Source organism: Numenius arquata, chromosome 5, assembly GCF_964106895.1.
Source record: "Numenius arquata chromosome 5, bNumArq3.hap1.1, whole genome shotgun sequence".
In the NCBI taxonomy this organism is placed as follows: domain Eukaryota; kingdom Metazoa; phylum Chordata; class Aves; order Charadriiformes; family Scolopacidae; genus Numenius; species Numenius arquata.
The window spans coordinates 21366654-21391599 of NC_133580.1; the positions used below are offsets into that span (position 1 = coordinate 21366654).

At 49.4% G+C, this 24946-nt stretch overlaps 1 protein-coding gene across 3 annotated transcripts in view; it reads right to left on the reverse strand.

The window, feature by feature from the left end:
- The window catches only part of PLS3 (plastin 3), a 53859-nt gene that overhangs the window by 17751 nt on the left and 11162 nt on the right, over positions 1-24946 (reverse strand). For all 3 annotated transcript variants that reach the window (XM_074148309.1, XM_074148307.1, XM_074148308.1), the window contains exon 2: positions 5166-5252. In XM_074148309.1, coding sequence (XP_074004410.1) covers positions 5166-5232 — 67 coding nt within the window. In that variant the 5' untranslated portion in view covers positions 5233-5252. The remainder of the gene's footprint in view (positions 1-5165; positions 5253-24946) is intronic.

Here is a 24946-nt window from a genome sequence, read left to right on the forward strand (position 1 = left end):
TCCAAATGTTAGTAGACAAAGGACAGAGAACTGTAAGACTTCAAAATACACACTGTATCCTTGACAGGACCATGGGTGTGATTTTGATTTGGTAAAGGTTTTCCTCTTGACATGTCTACCTTAAGCATTCAGAAGTGTTTCTGGACCAGGCTTGCATGTCCCATGTCTGATCCTATTCAGAAGTGAACGGGAAAAGCACAATATATGGTATTTCATGAAGCAGAAGCCAGTTGGGTGAGACAGCAGTGAACCCAGTTCCAAAGCCCCCATCTCTAATAGACTGGAGAGATGCACAGGTAAAAGGGTGCTTAAACCTGTTTAGAGCTCAGTTCTACATATGAAGTCCTAGTTCAAGGAATTAATTCCCCCGCCTTGCTTTTCTATTGGTCTGCTTGCAGAACAGAAACTATAGTTTAAAAGCACTGATTGAAATGCTACAGAGGAGTGAGCCCAGGCCATTGGCTGGTCCATCCACACTTGCTCAGCAGACCTCGGTCTCCACCTGAAAGCACCAAATCTGGCTGCAGGGCAGGTATCAGGAATTTCCTACAGTCTGGGTCAACACCGGCCCATTTTGAGGGTTTCATTCACCCCTGAAAAGCAGCAGCTTCCCAGTCCTCCAAGTGTGCCTAGTTTAAAGAAGATTTACCTCTGCTCACTGAAAAAAAAAAAAAAAAAAAAAAAAAAAAATTAGCAGCTCTGCAGCACAATGAGCCATCTGAAACATGCACTAACAGGAAGTGCATGCGGCACCAGGAAAGATGCTGCCCATCCAGAGCTGCTGCCTACCGGTGGCTCCCAGCACCCGCACTGGGCTCAGAGTCAGCACAGCACCAAGCATGAAGGGGACACGCTGTGGAGTAATGCACCTTAACTCCCTCAAAACCCCTGGGTCTCAGGATCTAACTTCTTCCAACTCTTAACGACATCCCAAACACCCACCTGTAAGTTAGTCTTCCATAGTACCCTGGGAAAAAAATTAATCACTGATTTACTTCATAGATTAAAAGGGCATCTACATCCCAGACGCTTTGGGAGTGGGATTTACGAGCAAGGCTGGTCTATTGGTTCAACTGCAAGACCCCACACCAAGTTACTGGTTTTGCAGAAAAGATACTCTCCTTTCAAGTCTTAGCTTCTTGGGCACAGAAGGGCAGATTTAAGTACTAAAGCCTGGTGGATGCGCGAGCCCGCGCTTTTGGCTTGGTAGCAGAGTCGAGTAACCTTAAGCAGTGATTGACTATGTGGTGGAATACGGACTCACTCTTCTCTGAACACGTCAAAAAAGCCTTTACCCTGTAAACACGGCAAATAGGCCCGAGACCCCATCCCACAGGGCAGCTGCTTCCCTTCCTGCTGTCTCTGTTCCCCTCTGGCACCACGGTCTAATGTACAAAGCAGGAGCGCTAGAAAATGAAAAGCAGGCACCTTTGCAGCAGCAGCATAATGACTTCCAGCATTTCTGCAGACCCACCATATGGTGCCTTGCTGGATATCGTGCATCAGGGCCGGCCTTCAGACGGAAGGTGGTCTGAAGTCCCTCTCTAACAAAATCTGAAAGGGTATTCAGCAGCTGAAGAGGCTGTCAAAATAGAAGCTATCCCAAATGAAATCCCTCGGCGTATGGCCCAGAATTACTAATGGAAGAAAGCGAAATTGCTTTAACAGACAAACTACAGCCTGGATTCATTATAAACTGCCCGATGGAAAGGAAACTGCAGCACGTCTGAAGTTTCCTATTTCCACTGAAAGATGCATGGGCGCCAGCACAGCAAAGCCCAGAAGGTCACTGCAGGGATGTGCGGCACCGTCTCCTCCCGGGTGCAGGTGGCGCAGCAAAGCCACCACAAACAACCCAAAAGCTGCTTCAAGCTCTGGCTCAGCTTCCTCCAGACAAGCACTTAAAATAGCTTAAATAACAGGATGCGAGAGGGGAAAGTAACCCACACGTTTCCTTTTAAGGATAAATGCTCAGCAGGACACACTCTAGCTGGATCGCAGATCCCTGTTTGCCGTAAGCGAACATTTCAGAGCATTGTTCTAGCACCTTGCAGCAGCGAACACAGTGTTCAGCTGGGTTACCATTTTTCAGTACTTCGTGTTTCCAGAAAAGATCCTTATCTCTGCTATCAGAAGCATGGAGAAGGAAGACAAATAAACAAAGCAAGTTTGTTGGGCCATGCCTCCCCTATGAAATGTCACTATTTGGCCAAGTACATACCTGTTCCACAGAACGAATTCAGTGATGAGCTGAGATTTGGAGCAACCTGCTCTTCTCCCACTAACCTGCAGGTCAGTCAAAGCCTAGACAGTTCTTATGCCACACCTAATTGCTTTTGTGAGAGGTTAAAATGCTTTTTTACCCCCCCCACTGCTGTTGACCACGTGGACTACTTCCAGTACAAATACCTGGAGTAGTCTGCTACAGCCTGTCTGAGCTCTAGCTGACTGTCGTGCTAACCTTAAACCCTGGTTTCTCCCCGAGGACCGCTGCTGGTAAGCGGTAGGGAGTCTGGGGGCCTCTTGCCTTCTGCTGGCTGTCAGAGACCAGCTGCATGGGAGAGAGGGGATACCTTCAAGCAACACGGAAGGCAAGTGGTGACAGAGTATGTAGTAACACACCTCACTGCCTTCCAGCATCACCAGATGTCTCCATCCGGTCCAGCTGCATACAGAAAAGCTGGTCAAACACACACCTTTAAAGTCCCCTCAACCTATACATCCAGAGCAGCACCTTGCCCCATGCCAGAGTCAGAGCAGGTCTCCAGGAAGCCCATGCAGGCACATACTGGAGCAGGGCACATCTTGCTGGGCAGAAACCACCCCATGAGACACTTCCTCCTCCCCACATCTGCTTTACAACATTCTAGAAGCCAACCAGTGGAGCTTTGCTATAACCAAGCTTCTCAGCTGTGTCCCAAGTCTTCCAGGTTGCTGAGAGATGAAAGAAAGGCTTCATTTTAAATGGAAGCCTTGGTCCAACTTTTCTTCACATTCACTAGAGATGGCATTAGAAGTTCCCAGTGAAAGTCAGTCACCCTATTAGCGACCAGTTCTATATCCCAGGGCAAATATGGCTCCTTTAGGCAAGAATAAAAAGCATGAGAGCAATAAAGACACTCCTGACAGGCTTGTCCCGCAGCAATGCTTCAGGCTGTACCATGCCTAAAGCACACAAAACAAAAGGCACCTGAAAAGGACTAGCAGATCCCATCTCACTTGTGGGTATGTGCAGGCTAATTATCACATTTCTCAATAATAAAAGCAGTGTCAAAACTGAAGTATCATTTAAAAACCAAACAGGTTTGCACCTCCTGAGCAGGGTGAGCCGGTTTCCTAAAACAAACCGGGTTTTGACACGGGTTTCTCTGTGTCTCCAGTGCAAAGGCAGCCAGCCAACCTAAGCCCGATAACTTCCCACCACACTAATGACAAAAAGCCACGACATTCCAGCCAGGTTAATCATTTGAAGTTTATCCAAGGGCAGAATGGGCTGCCTGCATCCCAGCCTTTTTAAGGCTTGCACTCAGAGACAAGCAAGAAGCATGGATGGTCACCCATCTCCCTCTGCAGCAGCTCGCTTCCTCCTGCTGGAAAAGTCTTGGGAAGAGGAAGACAGGAGAGGGAACTGCTGAAAACACAAGTTGCTTTAAGTCCCAACAGAGAATACTGCTCCATGGGAATCAGTTATCTTTGAAATTCATATTTCTCTCTGCCAATTGCAAACTGAGAGCAAGTGAGAGCTCCAAGAGCCACCCTGCTCTGGAGGGCAGTTTAGCCAACACAGCTGCAAGGCAACTTCCAATTCGTATTTATAACCAGTGCTCAAGCAACGCCGATGCCCAGTTAGGGAACCAAAGCACTTGTGCAACTCATTCCCAGCCGGTGCCAGCCCCGGCTGTGGCTCCCTGCCACGTACGCTGCCCTGCCTGCACCACTGTGGTCCAGCTCCCGGCCCACCCCTCCCCAGCCATTCTCTCACCCACCAGTAAGCTGTGTCAGGAAACTACACCAGCAGAAAACATATTTTCTCCATGATGTCAGTTTTCTGCCCATTTTGGCTTCCCAAAGCAGCCTGCCAGAGGCTTCTGCAATGCCAGCATGGGGAAAAGGGTGGGGGAGCGGCTTGGGCTGTGCATCCCCTTGAGCATCGCAGGCTGGTAGGGAGGCAAGGACCAGAGAAGAAACAGAGCCACCAGAGGGCAATGCATATGCACGGCAGCCACAAAGCATTCTATTAGCACCCCAAGTTGCTCCATAATGGCCAGGTATACAGACACCGATTAGGTTTTGCCTGCGAGCTCACCAAACCCAGCAAGTCAAATGCACCTGCACAAACCAGAAACGCAGCACCTCCGTGAACAGCTCAGCCCATCTGCCAAACCCAGCATCATCAGAACCCAGAAGGATGCAAGCCCTCAAGTGCTGCCTGGGTCAAAGGAATGAAAGACCTTTTTGGATATTTATTCCACCATCAGGAACCATAAAGCCCACTCTGGGGCAACAGGGCAAGGCTGTCTGCCAGTGTGTCTGGAGCACAAGTCCTGTGAGGAGCGGCTGAGGGAGCTGGGGATGTTCAGCCTGGAGAACAGGAGGCTGATAGGAGATGACCTCGCTTTCTACAACTCCCTGAAAGGAGGGTGTAGCCAGCGGGGGGGGGTCGGTCTCTTCTCCCAAGGAACAGGCAATAGGACAAGAGGAAACGGCCTCAGGTTGCACCAGGGGAGATTTACATTTAGATATTCAGAAAAAATTATTCCCTGAAAGGGTTGTCAAACATTGAAACAGGTTGCCCAGGGAAGCGGTGGACTCACCGGCCCCAGAGGTATTTAAAGGACGTGTAGATGTGGTGCTGGGGGACATAGTTTAGCAGTAACTTGGCAGTGCTGGGTTAACGGCTGGACTCGATCTTAAAGGTCTCTTCCAACCAGAACAATTCAATGCTCACCAACAGCCAGACTGCCCATATCCCTTCCTTTGTGCTCGTTGGCTAGAAGAGACAAATCAGAAGCAATGAGGCTGCTACAGGCCTCCTTGGCATGGAGAAGACCATGAGAGCAGCAGACTGCCCACATCCTGCAGGCACCACTGCTCACAGGGGTGGAATACACCCATTTCAAACCTACAGCAGACAGGAGCAAGGTGCCCTCCTCACTATGACTTACCAACTTTGGCAAAGGCCTCCTTGAGTTCCTCCAGCTCATCTTTGGAGATTTGCATGGTGTTGGCCATCTCATGAATTTAGGGAGTACCTAAAGAGAGAAAAAGGACACCATGTGAAACCAGGCTGCAACGTGCAGTTTTGAACAGCAGTGTAGCAACAATTAGTACCAAGGTCACTACAGTTCTTGAAGCCACGTTTACCTTTCCACTAAGAAAACAGATATGTGACACTCAGAAGGTGGGAAACGCACTCCTTAACAAGTCAAAAATCCCATTATCCTTGTTAATATTTAGCTCTGCGCATTTATTTTATGGGTTATGCTGTTCTACAAACATTAAGGTACCTGCTACCAGTGGGTTCTGTAGGTCAGAAAAGCTCACATCTCCAGGGATTTTTCACAACTTTGAACAAAATCAGAATCCAGAGTTAAAATATTAACGCAAGAGATACCAAACGCTCTGCCTGCCTGTCTGTACCCCGAGAGCACGCAGCTACCAAACCCAAATAAAAAAGGTTCTGAACAGTACCTGGAAAAGGTCTTCTGCACAAAGTAGTATACCTGATATTGTTTGCAAAAAGGAAATAGTCTGCTTTTCTACAAGAAAACTGTTTGAGTAAGCAGCTGCCTATTTCCTTCGAGTCAGTCTCTCACAAAACCATGGAAGCAAGAGGCTGTTGGTACTGCCACTGCCCTCTCCACCCTCCCGAGCACGGCACAGCAGGAACACCCCCGGCGTCTGCCACGCTCAACCCGAGCACGCAGAAACTCCTCTGGCATCAGATCCGCTTGGTGTTTAAGAAACAGAGAGGATAACGCATGCAGTTCCTACACCCATCTGCTGTAATCCTCCTTTCCAAGCATTGATGAGGTGCCTCCGAGCCAGCCTGGAGAGGAGGATGGAAAAAGGACGGAAAAAGGCCAGCGACCTGCCCACATCCCCTTCCCACCACAGTCGTGACAGCAGCATGAGATGCCCTGTTGGCACTTTGGCCAATATGACCGAGAGAGATCACGGACCGATGGAACATTGCAAACAGGGCAATCTGGTGGAACATTGCAAACAGGGAATCCCAACAAAAAGGCAGGCTCCGATAAGCACAGTCTCACACGCACACTGGCTCTGGCTTAGGGTCTGTAACCGCAGGGATCTGGACGGGCTCAGAGCAACTTCAAATGAGATTTGCATCCCAAGATTTTCCAGCTCCCACTTTGTGAGCTACAGTCGCTGTAAGTTGAGAAATAAAAGGTTCCTCCTCTGCCTATGGGAACAGACACAGCTGCCGCCTCCTCTGTAAGCAGAGGGATGAGGGGGAATCCGGGTGCCCAGGCGGGATCCCGACCGGGCTGGCTCGCTGCGAGGAGAGGCTCCGTTCACAAATGCCTGTGCTCTGATCAGCCCCCAAAAAAAGCCTCTTTTGTCTGGGGCTCCAGCTGCCTTCACAGGCACTTGTTTTCTTAAGAACACAAGTTTGCCTGTAGCTGTAAATATTCATTTTCTGTAACACTTGACTCAGCCTGGAAAGGGCAAGGAGGTTGGAGACAGAGCGATGGGGAGGTGTGGCAGCCTGGGGAAGCAGTGCAGGCCGGTGCCAGCAGCACAGAAACTCCACGAGAAGTTGCATCACAGCAGAGAAACAAGGGAAAGAACATCAGACCCCACCTCCCAGCATCTGCAGAGCTGCCAGCAGGCACGACAAGATGTTTAACAGTCAATAAAAGCCACCACCGACAAGACAGCCCACTTCATCACTGGGCTCGTACAGCAAGAACGGGGCGGGGGGAGGAACTGCAGCAAAGCAGCATCAGACTGACAGAGGGGAGAGAAATGAAAAAAAAAAAAAAAAAAGCACCACAGTAATCTGTGAAACAGCATGAAAAACTTACAAGTTAGGCTAGTTGACCAAGGAAAGGCTACCATGCAGATCCTGGGAAGATGCAGGAGCGCTGTGTGCTGCCTGTCATGCGGGATGCCCAGTCCGGGACTGCCCCTTCCCGGCAGCCACACCGGTGCCACCAAAACCCTGCTGCTGTTCCCAGGGGATAAAGGAGTCGGGATAAAGGAGTCGCTCAGCAAGAAAGTCAGCTCTGAGCAGGCTTGGTGCACGCTAAGGTAGGTGGATTTCCCAACTGGCAGAAATACCTGGGAAGGCAATCGGGACCAGAGCCAGCTTTGGCTGCGCAGGCAGGCGGGCGGCACCAGCTATGGGACTGACAGCTCAGCCAACCCTCCTTCACAAGTCCTGCCTTCTTCCTAATCCTCATTTGCACCAATTCATTTTCAAACCATGAGGATTTCCCTTAAAAAAGGATTTCCAAAAGCATCATTATCTAACCACTTTATTGGAATTTAATTTGCTGCTGACTAACATCTTTAACACCAGAACAAGCAGCAAATGGCACCATAAGCCGAGAGCTTTTAAAAAAGCTGCTCTGTCTGGTATTCTATTTATCAGAGAATATCACACTCTGGATATGCCCTGCAGTTGTTTGTGTGGGTCTTCACTTAAAAAAAAAAAAAAATTCCCTTCCAGCCCTTATGCTGTTCAGCTCCGTAAGTAAGTCTATAAAACAGGCTTTCATATCGCTTCTAACTTCTCCATTTCTCTGCTTGAGAGGAGGGAGGGAGCATTTGAACCAACAGAGAAAAAGCAGACACCTGATCTTGTTATAGCTGCCCGGGAAGCGGAAAGGATGTTATGATATAACACCACAGCATAGGAAAAGGTTAGCGGGCCACCAAGTCACAAGTTGACAGGGACTGCTAAGCTCCCAAAGCCATTTTACAGAGTTTTTTTGCAGTGGAGAGGTATTACACCAGCACTGGCACGCCGGGCCAGGGGGGCAGGGGAGCCTTTCAGTTTTTTGTTGTGTGTGGGTTTTTTGTTTGTTTGCTTGTAATAGCTGAATCTAGGGCATTCAGAATTGTGTTTTTCATTCAGTTGCGTTTTTCAACAAGAGGCTTTGTCTTCAGGGACACAAAAAGCCCTTTTAGGGCGCTGGCACGGGGCTGGTCCATCGGCTGGCTCGCTGGCCGCCCACGGGCAGCAGCCCCACGCCGCTCACACCTCCCCACGGCACGACACACTCGCTCCCAACCCAGCAAAGCCACTGCCAGGGCACGCAGTGACAGCCAGGGACAAACTCGCATTTACAGACCCGTTCCAGAGGGAGGGAGAGAGAATGAGGGGAAAGGAGGAGACAGAAGCGAGGTAAGGGATCCCACCCCAGTTTTACACCCTGGTGACAGATGGCCCATCGCTCAACGCACACATAACCATGCATAAGGAAGCAGCTGCTGCTCCAGATCCCTTTGGCTCCTGCCCTCATCCCGCACCCTGGAGAAGAAAACCAAAGGCAGCTCCATAGCACACAGATGCCCAAGAATCACAGAATCATCCGGGTTGGAAGGGACCTTTGAGATCATCGGGTCCAACCATCAACTTGACACTGACAAAACCACCACTAAGCCACGTCCCTCAGCTCCACGTCTGCCCAGCTTTTAAATACGTGTTTCAGGTGAAATCAAACACAGATGACACATTAACTGCATGCACCTGTGCCACGAGGTATGTTTGCCTGACAAATACGTGTTGAGCCCCATGAGGGGAACGGGGCTGTATCCATTCCGCATGCTAACGTCATGAGGGACGCCTGACATGATTCAAGACTCTCTACACTGTCAGTAATATCCCTGGAAGAAAGAGGTTTTGAGCTGCTTTTTATTGACACTCACCTCATTCCACAGCTCAGCAAAAATATGCATAGCTGATGCAGCCAGCCACAGAGATTTTTGCTTTTTCTCTAAGCAAGTCTGAATAAACAATAAAAGGTGAAGTCCTATTTTTTTCAAAACCTGAAACACAAGCAAACAAATTGAGGGTAGAGAACTCGATTATATGAAGCAGAAGCTACCGGCAGTTACACTCAGTAGAGCTGAATAATTTTCAATTGCTCTGAGAGAATCACAGAGCTGTCTGGGTTGCACGGGACCTTTCAGATGATGGAGTCCAAGAGCAGCTCCATGGGAGAGCACAGCTGGCAGAGGTGTAGCTTGTCTCCGTCCCCTGAAGACGTGGCTTCATGCTGCCCATCAGAGCTGCTGTGAGCACATCCCGGGTTTTCCAGTACCGACTCCCTTCCCAGAGAGGGGCTGTATAAAGTTTCTGTGCAAACAGGTTTTTATAGCTTCTAAACACGCTGCAGTCACTGAACAGGGGTTAGTTTATTTGCTCTCCAGGGAGAGCTGCAATACGGGCAGGTCAAATAAAGCTGCCCCAGCCCATGTTTTAACAGCTGTGAGCCACCTGGGGACAGGCCACTGTGGCGGGGACCATCACCGGAGGGATGCCACCACCCTCAGCACTTCCAGCACACGAGCCAGAACCTAACCAGGACATTTGGGTGGAATAACTGCTCAGACAGCAACTTTAAAACCCTCAAGCCCAGAGAAAAAGTTCTCCAAGACTCTTGCCCAAGAAGGCCTGCCCTGGGAGCTGTGTCCTGCGGAGAGGACTGGTAGGAAATGGGGGGGGGGGGGGGGCAGAGGAAAGGAGCACCCAGGCGTTTGCACATCTCCTTGAAAGCTGGAGGATTAATTTGATTTTGAAAGCACATGGCAACCAAATATTTCCTGACAGCCACTCGAACACTTCCAACAGAAACAGAGCTGGAATTTGCTGCGGATCCAAATGGCAACTCCGCGTTCATTTGAGCACCGAGCCGGGCCGTCCCTCCCCGACCCGCCCTGCTTTAATATCGCCACAACCGACTGATTCACAGCACCCGTTTGTTTACTCAAACGGGCAAACACAGAGACACATTAAACTGTCAACAAAAAGGTATTAATATGTCCTTTTTCCATTCGATTTAAAAAAAGCAAACCAAAGAAGAGGCGCCGGGCAGGCCTCGTCCGGGGCAGTGACGCACCCCGAGCCCGCTCCCCTTCCCTGAGGAACCCGTGCTTTTGCTGCTTTTTCATGACAGAGGCTCCAGACACAAGAAGGCAAGTCAGTCAGCATTAGCTAATTAAAAAACACCTCAAAACCCACACGTCTCTGACCACTAACGTTATCAGTCTTGATTTTGGAATAAGGAGCCGGAAAACCGGGCTCCCGGTGTCCCACAGCCCGGGGCAAGTGCCAGAGCCCTGGAGCTCGCCCCAGGGCAGGGACCAGTGACGCAGCCGCTGGGCTCATTTGGAGGGAATCCTGGTGACTCAGCCGAGCTCAGATCCAGCCCCGGGCTTCCTGTGGCTCACCCCATCCTCCTCTTCCTCCCCGTTTTGCAGTTGGGGCTAGGCCCTGCCACCAGCCGCACCAGAGAACAAGGTTGCCATCCGCCCCTCCCTGCTTGCCTCCCCGCCATTCCACCCCACACCCCCGGCTCCTTTTGCAAGTTGTGTGTATCTTGGTCACCAAAAAGTCCTCTCCAGCCCTCTGCTGCGAGGGCCTGTCCCCCATCACCACACAGACCCCCCTCCACAGGGCTGGCAGCATCGTGCCGGTCTCCTCCCGGCCATGCCTGCTGTGGAGCTGCTGGGCCAGCCCAGGGCAGCCATTCCACTCAGGGCACAGCTGGGAGGGAACTGAGCCACGGGTGAGGGCTGACAGCCTAAGTTATCTTCACATCCCTCCCTGGGTGACCAGGATGCTGCAGAGGATGATGCAGAGTCTCCTGATGCCACAGGAGCCCTCCTCCATGGCCATCCCCAGGCTCTCCTGCGTTTGGAAAGGCTTGCGGGCAGGAGAGGGCATGCATACCCCCCCACCCCATCATCAGGCACAGCCAGCACCTCTGCTGCCTCTTTTTTCTGGTTCAGTCCAAGCAAAGCCTTTGGGGTTTTACAGACAACATCTTCAAACTTGACAGCAACAGGAGGAAGTGGTAACTTGAGGTCTGGCAAGTCCTCCAAGATAAATACTTACCGCCACCTTGGGGGGAGACAAGGAAGTTTAGGGATTTATGGCCTGTAAATGAAAACCTATCATGCACTCCATCCTCTCCTGCTCATAATCAGTTTGTGTGCTTCATCAAATTCCTCCAAGACAGCACCCACTCGTTCTATGTGGTTATTAGCAAACACCAGGCTGCTGGAAGCACATAAACTTTTATTTGGCAATTACCTTCCAGACAGTCACTGGTCAGAGGCACAGGCTGAAACCAGACCTTGGCCACACGTTCGTCTTCCCACATGGTGATAGGCATCATTCTGATGGGAGCAGTGATTAGAAGATGCTGCCCATCTGCAGAGACTGCGGTGCCTAACACCTTACCAACACCGTGACGCTGCTACAAACCACCGTCCCCCAGAAATGACTCTGCCGCTGCTCTTTGCACGATCACGGAGGTGTTCCTATCGACTCAGCCGTTTCCCCTGCCTCGGGAGGAAAGGAGGGTGTGAGGCTTTGGGCAGGTATTTCTTTGCAGTGCCAGACTTGGCCAAGCAGCTGCATCTCTCTTCTGTGGCTCTTCCCTTCAAGCAAGATTTCCCAGCCCCAGGCACATCGGGCTCAACACAGATGAAGCTACAGCTCTGCTCTCAAGGTCTGCAACGCTTTAACTATTGAACAGTACTGGGCTGTAACACCTGCAAAGCAATCACCCAAACCCAGCTTTATTTCATTAGTCATCCAGCTTTCCTCAGCCACACACAGCACCAAACAACAGGCCAAGGACCAACTACACACAAATTCCATTTTAATACTGAATTTCTTTAAGCTTGTGTGGCTGTTCCAATTGACTGCCTCCCACCTCCCAGTTCTCCAGCTTCCTTTACCCACAGCAGACCCAGTACCCACAGAGCACACACACACACTCCGACTCCCCCATGCCAGCTGCAGACCCCACCAGCCTCTTGCTGCATCGCAGGGAGGACACAGGACTGCAGACAGTGATTCCCGCTGCACAGGCACCGTACTGCTCACTTCTTCCTAGGCCCATACAGAGATTACCTCCAGCTGCTGGTTTTGAAGCATCTCTTAATCAGCAAAAGTCCCATTAGTGGATTTTACTTTACGTTCTTTCAAAACCCTGAAATTGCCATGCTGGGAGACCCAGGTTCCCTACTATACCCATTTTTACCTGGGAGCAGACTGAAAGACTTTGCTCCTGTCGTTACACAACTCACCACTGCTGCGGGGGAAAAAATCTGTCAAATCCATCAGGAGCAGAGACTTACACTGGAGTTAGTCACTGTGCTCGACTTGCCAGTGGCTTTCTCCGGATTTGGAGGCATATCCCTGGGACATCCATGCACTTTCCTCCAGCAGGTCCAGGTTAAAAACCCCAATTTCTCCTAGCTAAACCCGGGTAGAATGATGCCAGAGATTTTTCCAAGCAGCATTTGGGTAGATGCCCAGCAGGGATCTGGGCTGCACAGAGGCAGGGAGGGTCACTCCAACGGTACGGGAACAGCCACAGCAAACCAGTGTTCTTGTGCCTTCTGCTTAGGCTTTAGCCACTGCCCCAACACTCATGGATGGCCTGGAGAACCTGAGCCTTCACTTTTTGCATGCTGGTCAAAGTGCTTTCTCTCCCTTCAAGACAGAACCAGATTCACTAGCTTAGATCATCCTAAATCCTTATTAAAACAACTGCTGACCCATCAGCCAATTCACATGCCTCTGACTCCCCTGTACAGCCAAGGAGGCTTTTTGGGGAGCAGCCAGGCCCAGATAATGGTCAGCACATTCAGCCCTGACCCAGAACCAAGTTGTAGCCGGTACCCACAGAAAACCCCAAACGAGCATCAAACCCGCTCACGGCATCAAACAGCAACCAGACCCTTGCTACAAGCCCAGGAAAGCCATGTCCTTCAGGTCAGCAGCCAGAGTACCGAAAGCTGGGGATATGACACAGAAATTTGCAGGGATTTGAGTACACAACTCCCTGTGTCTCGCAGATACAGAAAACAGACAGCCAGTGATCAGCTGAGGATGTTTAGCCACGTGATACCCAATCGCCCAAAGGCTGGAGGGGACCAGAAGTCAGTGACACACATGCCTCCACTCCAGCTGCACGTGGGAGGGGAAGAAAAACCTTCCCCAGTGCTCAGTGCAGTCCCAACACATCCCCATCCAGCCCTGAAGGACTGTGAGCCAGAGCCGCCTCTAACGCTCGCTGAGGGGTGATGTGCAATCCCAGAGCAGAGTAGATGGGTGCTTGCTGACTCTCACAACCCAGCCTTTACTACGAGGAGGCTGAACCGACAGAAACATTAAACTGGTTTAGGACTCCGAACTGGGAAGGAAGCAGCACAGAAAGCTTTCTGCAGCCTCTGAAGGCTCCTGGTATGGAAGACCAGGTCCAAGTGGCCTGGCTGGAGGGTCAAAGCAGGGGCAGTGCTGGCTTTGAAGGAGGCTGCACTCCCACATACCCATCACGCTGCACTCACAGCTACAGCGTCCTGGCCTCGCTGCTCCATCTATGGACTACTTATCATCTGCAGGGCACAGCAGAAACCAGATAAAAGGCTGCTCAAGGCACCAGTGAATCAGTCCTGAAAAGCCTCTTTGCCAAAAACTTCTCCTAAGCATTGCGTTTTGGCACACCTCTGGTTTCAGCAAAGCAGCTGCTCCAAGATTAGAGCACATTTGAGATCATAACCCGCTAGATTGGTTTAACTCACTTTTGAATTTCAATAGTTTGTTGACATTGGTGGAAAGAGAACAGCAATATTCCCCATTAACTAATTAGTACAACATGAAACAGGTGATCCTTTCAAGCCCTCTCAGAAAAGGAATTGCTGAATACTCATCTTGCCTGGAACTTGCAAAAGCAAGTAACTTTCAGAGATAATGTAAACCAAAGTGCAAGGAGGTAAAAGAGAGGGGAGGTGGGGGTCAGATGTTAGCTAATGGACTGAGACTCAGAAGGCTCAATTTAAATTCCTGGCTGAGGGGCAGAAAAATCATGCTAGCCTCTCAGAAAATTCTTATATTGATAGTAATTCTTATTCTCGCGTAGTCCCCCAAATAAAGAGCAGCATGAAACACTTCCTTCTACTTCTTCTGTATCTTAACCATAAATTCATAGCAGAGAATTTAGAGACTTTAGACTTCAAGAAAGGACCCACCTCTTGCTGCCCATCTCAAAACTTGGCATAAGGCATCCCTCATTTTATGATGGGACCCTGAAAGCGACGGAAAAGCCAACAGGCTCCCCGCCTGCACAAGCGAGCAGGGATGAGGATCACAAGGCTGAATCAGTGCTCATTTCCTTCCCCAGAAGCAGCAGGGACCTGCTTGCTGAGACCTGCAGGTTAGCCTCAACATGCTGTAAGTGTGTGTCTCTCCGTTTCCAAATATTCAGCCCAAAAGGAGCCCGGTTCCTTACGGGGGTGAGCCGCAGAGCTCAGCCTGTGCCCTGGACCCAGCAGCTGGGTAAAGCCCTTCAAAGGCTGACGGGAGCCGAGGCCACGCAGCCCAGACCCGTCTCAACCCCAAGAACCTCCAGCCTCCGCTCCCAGGTACCACCTCTTTGCTGGGTGGGTAAAACCACCGACATTCAATATGTCACGATCAAGCATGAAGCCTTACTCAGTCTGTTAAACTTCCCTCCCGCCTGGGCGGGGGAGTCAGCCCCATCCCGAAATTAAATCACAGCACACTCACTGCTTATTCAACACCAGCAAACAAGCTCCTGCAAGCCAAACAGCCAGTGTGATGGTGCTAATCCCTGGCGAGCAGGACAATGGGGAGTTTCAGCAATTAATTTTGGGAGGGTGGGTTTCGTGCAACCCTTTAGAAGGTGCAGTTGCAGTCCAGTGATTTTGCAGACTGTTTTATCAGTTTGAAGATAAACAGAGCTGTCCTGAAATGGCACGGCCAGGGCTGAAACCCCAGCAGCCCAGTGAGTGCTGGTGACGAACATTCAGAGAAGTGTATCAGTGAATGTTTTCTTCAATAAGAAACAAAGCACTAGAAACTACAAACCATACTCTAAGCATTGAATTATGTTTCAAAAGTCTCTTAAAAACCAGGAGTTTCAGTTACTGATCTCTTACTAGAAAGAGCTACTGATAAAAGAAGAAAAACCTTTTTCCATCATTCCCCCGGTACCTGCAATCTTGTTTAGAAAGCACTTGGGAAAAAGAGAACAAAGTCAAAATAATTTGATTTAGAGCAAGAAAGCAACACAACACTGTAATAAATCAGTGTTGCTGCATAGCTGTCCTAGCGGCTTTTCAAAGTAGAAAAAAAACCCTGTAAATTCAACACCTATTTTCTCTAGAGAAGATGGTACAGATCCTATCTACTCTTAACAAAAGCAGGAACACTAATCTCAAAGATTAATGCAAAAGTGCTAGAAGAGCAGGAAGCTGCTGTCTTTGCCTCCCAGGAGCCTGCCATGAGAGTGAAATCACATTCACGGTGACAGCAGGGTCTTCCCCACACTGCTCTATGATTTAACCCACTCCTGGGAGGAGCGATAAGGGAGCAAGAGGCAGCAGTCGCCAGTCCAGGATCAGGCAACCTCTACTCCGCGACTCTGGGATTTTGGACAAGCATTAATAATCTCCGCAAAATGCACCCTAATTAGCAGGTGGCCAGGCCAGGCAGGATCTCCAAGATGCATCCAGCCCTCCTGGAGCCAAGCACTAACTTCTCCTTGGGTCCCTTCAAGCTGCTTTGCCTCCTGCTCCTCCCTCGGTTTAGCAGCTCCACCGGTGCCTGAGACCCCAGGGCCAGATGTCACAGAGGTGTGCACTGCAGACAGCAGGCACTCTCATCGCCACTCTGCACGTCAGGAGGGTGTGGGAGTCCTCCAGCTGCGGAAATCACTCTTTACAGCCAGATGTTTCGCAGAATAAATGCAGGGTGAGAGTAAAATACAACTCAAGCAAAACCTCAGAGCAACACATTCAATATAAACAAAATCAGGACATCAAGAACCTACACTAGATGTGTTTCACAGATTTTCAGACGTGTTCAGTCTAACTTCTTCAGCACAAAATTTAAGTCCAATACTTAAAAGTATTTGGTATACAAGTGTTTTAGCCAGTAGCGACTGCTGAAGCATTTGGAGAAGGTCTATGCCAGCTTCCAGCACCAAGCATAGCCAGCCTTCCCTGGAAAACACAGCAAGCAAGATTCACTCCTCCGTTTGGAAACAAACTCCTACCCAGCTGTGGTGCCACATTCCCACTGGAACAGCAGAGCAGCACTCGGAGCCCAGCCCCTCCAGGCAAAACACCCCAAAAGTTAGGTAGCCACCACAGTCACCAGCCTACGGCCACTTCCCAAAAGTACTCAGAGCTCCTCATGCTTTCTGCAAGGCAAACGTTTAAATATTTAACGCTTCTAACACGCAAGTTTAAGCAGTTCTGCTTTTTAAAAGCCTGCTGCAGATGGAGATGGGGAAGGCATGCCCAAGACTGAGACTTCTGGGAGGCACACCCTCCGTCCTCCCTTGGAAAATGAAATACTCGGAGATGCAAAGGCAGTTGCAGCACTCACTGCCACTCTGTTTGCGTGTGCTGCTTGGTCAGGCGCAGGGATAAATTCCAAATTTAATACACATTAAAACCTGAGATTCACCTTTTCGTTCTGCCTAGAGCAATTTTCCTTCATCTACTACAGCGTTAGGAAACCCTAGACATTTTGCAGAGAAAATAAAAGCGAGACAAGTCGTTGCAGGGCAATCTCTGGCATGAGCTCGCGTCCCCTCAGCCAGCCAGAACCCCAGCAGCAGCCAGCGGAGCAAGCAGCAGGAGAAACCCTTACCTCTTCTCCTCTTCCTCCTCCTCTCCTCCCTTACTTCTTCTCCTCCTCCTCCTCCGCTGCCCCGTCGGCGCCCGGTCCCCCACATCCCGCCCCGCATCCCCGCCCAGCGAGGGGAGGTCGCTTCCCGGGATGCGGCCATATCGCAAAAGGATGCGTTAGAAAAGCTAAGGGACAGGGACGCTCGCATGGATCTCCCCCAACAACTAGCTTTTGTTCTTTTATTGCTTGGCACTTGGGAACAGGAAGCAGTAAGATCTAAAGCCTTTAGGTAAGCAAACTTCTTTTATTATTATTAAAAAAAAAACACCCCGAAACAAACAAACAAACAAAACCACCAAAACCAAACAACCTAAACCCAAACAACTTTTACCTTTAATATTTTAAATTAAATGCATTTTGCATTGTTATCACTCAGTTTGTCCAGCCAAACAGCGACATGGAGCTTGTATTTTGTTTTATGTACTTATTTTACGGATGTCTTTAAAACCACCAGAAGCTCAAAAACAGAGCGATGAGGATCCAGACCTATTCAGCCTCAGTCTGCACTGAAGGAAGGTGCTGTGGGCTATTTCACCCCACAGTCCCCCCACACCCACAAAAAAAAAAAAAAAAAAAAAAGTGGTCTGAATGGCTGGTAAATACGGAGTTCAGAGCTGGTCCATATTGTAATATATCGCATTACCTCAGCAATTAATCCCTGTCTGCTCTAGAGGAAACACATACAGACATCTGCTACCAACCGGGAAGGCTCAAGCAACAGAAACATCATGTACTATGCTGTTGCTGATGCAATGCACAGGAGCAGAATCAATCCCCAAAAAGGTTAAGTGGAATTTCCAAAAAATAATCACGTCTTTCAGAAATTTCTATTCCTGTTAAGTCCATAATGTTTGAGCCCTCCCATAGCTAAAAGGAAAGGATGTCACTAGCTAATAAACACAATACTTGAACTAGTGAAGAATTTGAAGAACCCGTGACTGTTCTAAAAATTAAAAATACTTGACCAATAGGGTCATTGGGGTTTTTTTGTTTCTTTTAAAAATGACATCAGCCAGGAAAGTGAGTCATCGCCTGGTCCCGTTTCTTTCACCTGAAAATTTAGCTTCCAGCTGTAAAGTTTCAAAAGAGGTATAAAAAAACACCCCAAAACAACCCAGCCCCAAAGCCGCAACCTGCCAGCTTCCTCAGGATGGTAAATATAATGGAAACCAAAGTAGAGGGTTTTATGCCCAGAACTGCAGCTGCAACTTAAAAGGAAAGAAGTTGGCTTGAAAAACACTTTTGCACTCCCACCGAGGCCAGGTTGCCTGCGCACGGGAGGGGGTTTAGGGGACAGCAATTCTGACTCCTCTCCGACTGACCCAGCCGCTGCTCCAGTCCAAACCAGCCACTGCATCCAGCCCACAAGGGATCAGGGCAAACACGCAACAAAACTGAAGAAACTGATTTCAGGAAGTTTAGTCCCTCCGCTTTTCCCTGCGTGAGTGAGCACATTGCACAGTACAAGTATAAATTCATCCTGGAAGGTTGCATCCTGAGGCTTTGGGGCTTGGCGGGTCCCGGGGAGAGCGTGCCAGAGCCCGGCTCCCAAAATAGGCTGTGACTTCTGCCAACGGCAACGTCTGCTTTGGGGAGGGAAAAGAAAAACCTCCTCTGCGTCTCCCAAGATAGAAAAGCAGGACCTGCAGGTGTGCAGGTGGCAGATTCACGCTGCAGACGCAGACACCTAACAGCCACCAGCCTTCAAAAGCCCCCGGGTCTTCAAACCTCCACTTGAACACTTTTCTTTTTTTCAGGTTAAGTGTAAACGCATCCTACAGGGGTCACAGCTATTACCGTTCCCTCTGCCGGGAAGGGAAAGTGCGTTGCTACCCGCTGTCCTCGCTCAGCACAGAGGTTTAACCGATACAGGTACAGTACGTGTCAAACACATCACCGTCCTCGTTTGCAAAGGATCAGTGACAGCCAGTTTCATTAGATGCCTTGTACAGCTTTCAGAGCGCTCTGCTCTCCCTCCCAGTACTCCAAATCCAGTCCTGTCGGTCCAACCTGCAATTACACCCAAGCCTGAAATAGCTCCCCGGCACTGCCAGCACCACTCATCCCCACGTCATGCCCCGCGCCGGGGTGCGGTGATGGGCAGGCAGCGGCCGCGCAGCTCCCCGGCACTCCCAGCCCGCTTCCTCACACACCGCTCCCCACGCTCTTCCAAAATAGGAAGTTTTATGGTCAAACCAGCATACCAGTGTATTTTCCTCTTCCTCCCTCTTTAAGGAAGCCTTTTAGGGAAGCAAAAGATGCCCGAGGTGCTCAGAAGTTACTCTGCTCAGGTGACACATCCCTCCCCTGCGTGGAACATCAGGACCAAGGTTTACAAACAAGGAGGACTGGTGGCTCCCTCCAGCATGTCGTTGCGCAAGGACACATCTCCTCCCCAGCTCCAGCTGCCAAGTTTCACTGGGAGGCCACTAATGCGTATTTGCCCTCCAGGGGTTACCCAACGAGGGCTGTGGGAGCAGCAGCCATTGCCTCCCAGGTGACGAGGGAGCAGAGGGGTAAATCCAGGAGTCACCTTTTCCCTGTTCTCTCACCACCAGCCCTCAAGAACAGATCCTCTGGCAAAGCTCTGGGGGAGGAAGGGAGCACATCCAGTCCAGCTTCATCAGCTTCGTCTACAGTAGGCTGTGCAGCCCCCCCACCACCCAGGAGAGGACTGCCACTGCTCCTGGACATTGGATTTCCTACCCACTCCAGAAGCCAGCTTTTCCACCCCTGGTTAGCAATGCCAAGAGATGCCATGTGATAGGATGAGGGGAAATGGTTCTAAACTCAAAGAGGGGAGATTTAGATGAGATCTGGGGAAGAAATTCGTTGCTGTGAGGGTGCTGAGACCCTGGCCCAGGTTGCCCAGAGAAGCTGTGGCTGCCCCATCCCTGGAGGGGTTCAAGGCCAGGTTGGACAGGGCTTTGAGCAACCTGGTCTGGTGGCCAGGGCAGAATGAGATGATCTTCAGGGTCCTTTTCCAACCCAAATCCTTCTATGATTCTATGAATATTGGAAGCTGTACAAGACATCTAAAGGAACCAATGGTGATGCACAAGTCCATGGGCATGCTTGCACCAGCCCTAGTGATTTTTGGGAGCAGTTTTGCCTATAGGCACCTCTAGCTCCTGCCTGGCTCCTGAGAAGGTGGCAGAGCCAAAACAGTACCTAGCTGGAAGAGAAACCAGGTAACCTCAATAACTCCATCAGAAAGAAAACACCACACTTGATGATCCAGTTTCTAGAGAGCAAAGCTGAGTGGCCAGCCACCATCCCATTTCAGACTGGGATCAATGACCATTTACCATGGTCCCCTCCTCTAGTTCTGTCCACATTCTATTTTAAAGATAAGGATTTTAATGAAATTGTGCACAGATGGATAGAAACACTCTCCTCTGTGCTTTTTAATACAAATTGAGGTTTTATGTGCCTCTTGCCTTCACCTTCAGTTGTGACCAACTGCAGAATACATTCCATCAATGTAAACAGCTATGGAAGGATTTGACAACTGAGGAGCAGGCATTTGACCTTAACTCCTCAATTCATCAGTCTTTTTAAAGAAAAAAAGATGCGTCTTTGCTAGATTTCCCCCCTAAAAGCTTCCTGAGCTGCTCTCTCAGCAAGCCTGTCATCGGGAAGAAAGCAAGACATTAGTCAAGCTCATATTTATTTAATAAAAAACTTGCATGTGCAGTCAGGACTCAAAGTTAGCCTTTATTTAAAAAACGCTTGCAAACTAAAGTATGATTTCGCGCTGTAAAACAGATCTGAGGACCCACCCAATTTACCCTGTGCTCCAACAGCACTCAGCTTAGTAATTAACTGACTCGTTATTCACACCTTCGAGCAAGGAGCCACGCAGCCACCAACGGAGCCAGCAACTATGCCCAGAGCACCCTGCAAAGCATCTCTCGTTATTTCATAAGGACATCGGAGGCTCCACTGATGTCAGCTCCAGGAAATGAGCCACCGGCAGATGATGCCGGAAGCAGGCTTTATATTTAGTACTGAGTCACCCACTTTATTAAATTCGAAAGACACAATAGGTGGGTGTGGAGAGGGGATACGCAGAAAAAAAAAAATGAACAAGTTATTCCCTTGAGATCACGGGCAACAGGGAGTCTAGGGTTGGGTGGGGTGTTTTTGTAAAGGGAGAGAGAAACTAAAGGTGACCTGGGAACCCTTCCTGCACTTTCACTGGAAAAGCAGCTGATGGATCTGCTGGGCTTCCCAGGGCAGAACCAGCGCCAGAATCGCTCCGATTCCCTCGGGGTCCCACAGAGAGGTCTCAGCCCTGAGCAGGGCACCACCAGCTCCGAGGCGCCTCCCCAGCCTTTCTGCTGTGTGTCTTTGAGCCAAACCAGAGGCCGCCTGACCTATCATGGCTGCACCTTGCACCCATCACGCCCCAGAGAAAACACTTTTCTTTGGGTGATCACAACAGCATGCAGTAAAAGCTGATGAAGACAGAAGCTGACCCGGACACACAGAAAAACTGCGCCCAAGTAGGGCAAAGATCACTGCAGGCTGCCACCCTGTCCCTGTCCCTCTCCTCCTCTTCCTCAGCACTTTGGTCTCCCATCCCAGCTCGCTGCAGGGCCAAAGGGACATCAGCACAGGGAAGGAGGGACCACCCTTGCACGGCACCCCAGTAAGACCAGCTCGGCCACACCACAGACCAGTCTGCTGGACAGAGGGTGGCACTAGGTCTGGTAGGAGGATCTTGCAGGCACAAACATACTTTTCCATCTTTCACCTCAGCCGCTCTGTCTGTCCATCACCCAGGCTAGTCCTTGACATGGCTTAGGCAATCCTCTGTTTACCTGGAGATGATACTCTAGACAACTACCCACCTTAAGTCACTACTCAGTGACTTAATAGTGCTTTACACTAGAACTGCACTATTGCGGAACACGAGTGACCGTTTGCCCGAGATTTCTGGACAGCAAGCTATTCTGATCCATCTTCTGGCAGCATCCAGTTTAGACACATTTGCAATTGAGAAATACAAAGCATTCGTGTGGACTGCCTCCTCATGGAATAAGCTACAGAATAATTTGCAAAAGCTGCAATTTAATAGGAATGTAGTTCTTTGGGGTTTAGTGTCTCTTAAAGCTTTCTTTTTTCTGCACGTGGAAAGACCTTAGTACAATCTTAACTGCAGACTGTACCACACCGCAGGTGGCAGGAGTACAGGTCTGTTCACAAGAGGTTCATATTTTCCTACAAGTCCATCATAAGCTTTTTCACGTTCTATCAATGAAATACTCTGCAGCCTGAGCAGCAGCAACAGCTCTGCAAAGTTTTCAGCTACTCAAGCCAGACTTTTCCTCTGAGAAGACTCACTTTGCAAATACTAAAACATAAATACTGTTACCAAAGCCAAGCACTGTACCTCATTTTGGTTTAAAAAGTCAACAGCAAACAAGAGCTATCTCCAACGCGAAGCGCCACCAGTGACTTGTCTACAGAAGCAGCCTATTAGATTACTAATAAAATTGGTGTAATCTTCAAAATGAGATTACAACAGCAAAAAGGATGTGGCTCGAAAAATAAATGCGTGGACTGTAGCAAGACTGGCAATTATGCAGATCCAGAGGCCAGGGAGTGCTTAGTATCTTCCACTTGTGTGCAGGAAGAGGTTATACCATCGCAGTCACAGCCTGCTCCGACCAGCAAATAGACATTCAGCCAAGTGTTGACCACCATCCAGACCAGTCCGCTGCCATGGCCAGCGGGGAGGCCATGGGAGACTGCCACTGGGTGGCTCTTGAGCCCCACACAGCTCACCTGCAGGTCACCTCCCACCACCAGAAGGGTTTCAGTGCTGGGGACCCAAGGCAAATCTGGTAGAGTCACAGCCCAACCCGGGCAGCAGCCCACATGCTCAACCAAGCCCAAGAGCACCTCTAAGGAGTCACCGGTATCTCACCTGGACATCCTGCCAGGTGCTGGAGGGAGAAGATTTTGGTACACGGCTCATGGTGTTGTACAAGTGGGCCTACAAACTCAGCTGTGTTGAACTAGTCCAGAATCTCCTCTCAAGGGACGCTGAAGATTTTCCTGGTATTTAGCTGGTGCCTGTGTTTGTTAGGTTCCCCCCAACTGCTCCTCGTGTCTCAGACCCCAACAGAAAACCTTCTGTAGAGGCTGGAGAGGCTCACGTCAGGGGCTTCCATGACCATGGCACTCTCTTCTGATGTATGGGAAGGTGAGGTGGAGCTGGGTTACACTCACACATACACTCCAAGTTGTCACCCATAGCCTTCAGGTCCCTAGAGTGCAGTCTTTACCATGCAGCTCATTACACTGTTAATGAGTAACCTGTCTGACATTTTCCAGCCCATAAAAAAGCAGCTACTAGTAGCAGCCTGATCCCTATGCTGTGAAGCCAGTCTTTGCTTTGACTGCAGATTTCTTATACTCTCAATCTGTTGCTGCTGCCGAGTTTAATGCTTTATGAATTAGTATTAAAAAAAAACTCTCATCCTTCCAAATTAAAAATAAAAAATAAAAAAATACATCTATGGATTCTATAAAAAGCCAAGACTCAGTAAGGCACACCAGATAGAAGGCACGGAGCAACTTTGCAGGAAGGAAGGGAAGATCTGTAGCTGGAGCAATAACACCACAAAGTACAAGATGGATTAAACCCGAGGTCCACACGCTGATCAGGAATATTAGCTATGAGTGTTACACGTGCAAGTGCAGTAACTTGCCATGTGCCAAGCTGATATCAACCCAATGCACAAAGCCTTAATTGCTGAAGTGAATTATTGACCAGTCCCGGTTGTCAAAGCTCTTGCACAACAGGGGCTTTCAAGGGCATTGGTACAGGGCAGAATCTTACTCCATTTCATGGCTCTCCAAGATCTCTTTATACAGACCTTTAGAGGACAGGGAGCAAAGGGACCAACCAAAAGAACACAATATAACTCGGAGAAATGGCATATACCTCTTAGAGAAAGAAGAGGCGGGGAGGGAGGGATAAAGGGTCTTGCCATTAGCAGCGGATCTAACTGAAGTAGGCTGGGCGCTGCCATAACTGGCCATCCAGGAGAGCTGCAGTAACTTCCAGGAGATTCTTAGCTGGGCAGATGCAATGCAAGTTTTTCAAGTTTTGAACAAGAAGTCTGACTATGCTGCCTTTTTGCTTGAGCATTTGGTTTATATAAAACAGTGGCAAGAGCCCAGCTGGAAATGAGATCAACAAGGACGTTGCAAAGGGGTGGGCAGCAGCAGGGCAGGATTGCACTGGAACCTCCCATCCGTGTCCCCAAGGAAGGCTTAGTCCCAACCTCTGCCAAACAGTGCAGAAGGAACAGGCTAAAGTTTAGGTCAGACATTAATGAAAATATTTTGAATAAGTGGCCTTAATGTCTCCCCTCTCTCCTTATGGAAAGGTGAATTCTGCCTCAGTGAGGATTCAGAAACTTGCTTATTACTTCCAGGAGCACTGAGAAACATGAACGCATTTGTAAATGGTAAAAACCATTTGTTCTCTATTGACCTCCTTCAAAGTGTTGCTATCTCAGAAACAGTTCCTAAAAGCAGGGGCCAGCCTTCTCCCTGCTTGTCTGCACAATACCAATCGTAAGAAGATAACTTTACATAATACCTACAAACACCCAGTGTATTCCCTAAGATAAAGTCCTCACGGCCTGTTCTTGGAGGCAAAACATTTTGTGCAGAATTCAGGAAGAAAAAAGTTTAATTGCAATATTGCTTTGGAACTCACTTCCTTTATTTCTGTGACCAGATGGAGACAAGCACCTTGTTCTATGCTGGATCAAAGAAATGTTTAACTAGAGGATTTATAGTGGAATATAGATATGTATATACCACTGCAGCTGCTCAGCAGTTACAGTGAAGGCAAACACTGGTTTAACCCAAGGAAAACAACGACGGGCTGGAGCATCAGCCTGCTCGTTAGCATCCTGCTGCAGGGCTCCAAGGCAGGAGAGCATCCAAGCCTGTCCCTGGGACCAGACTCAGCATCCTGGAATCTCAAAACCA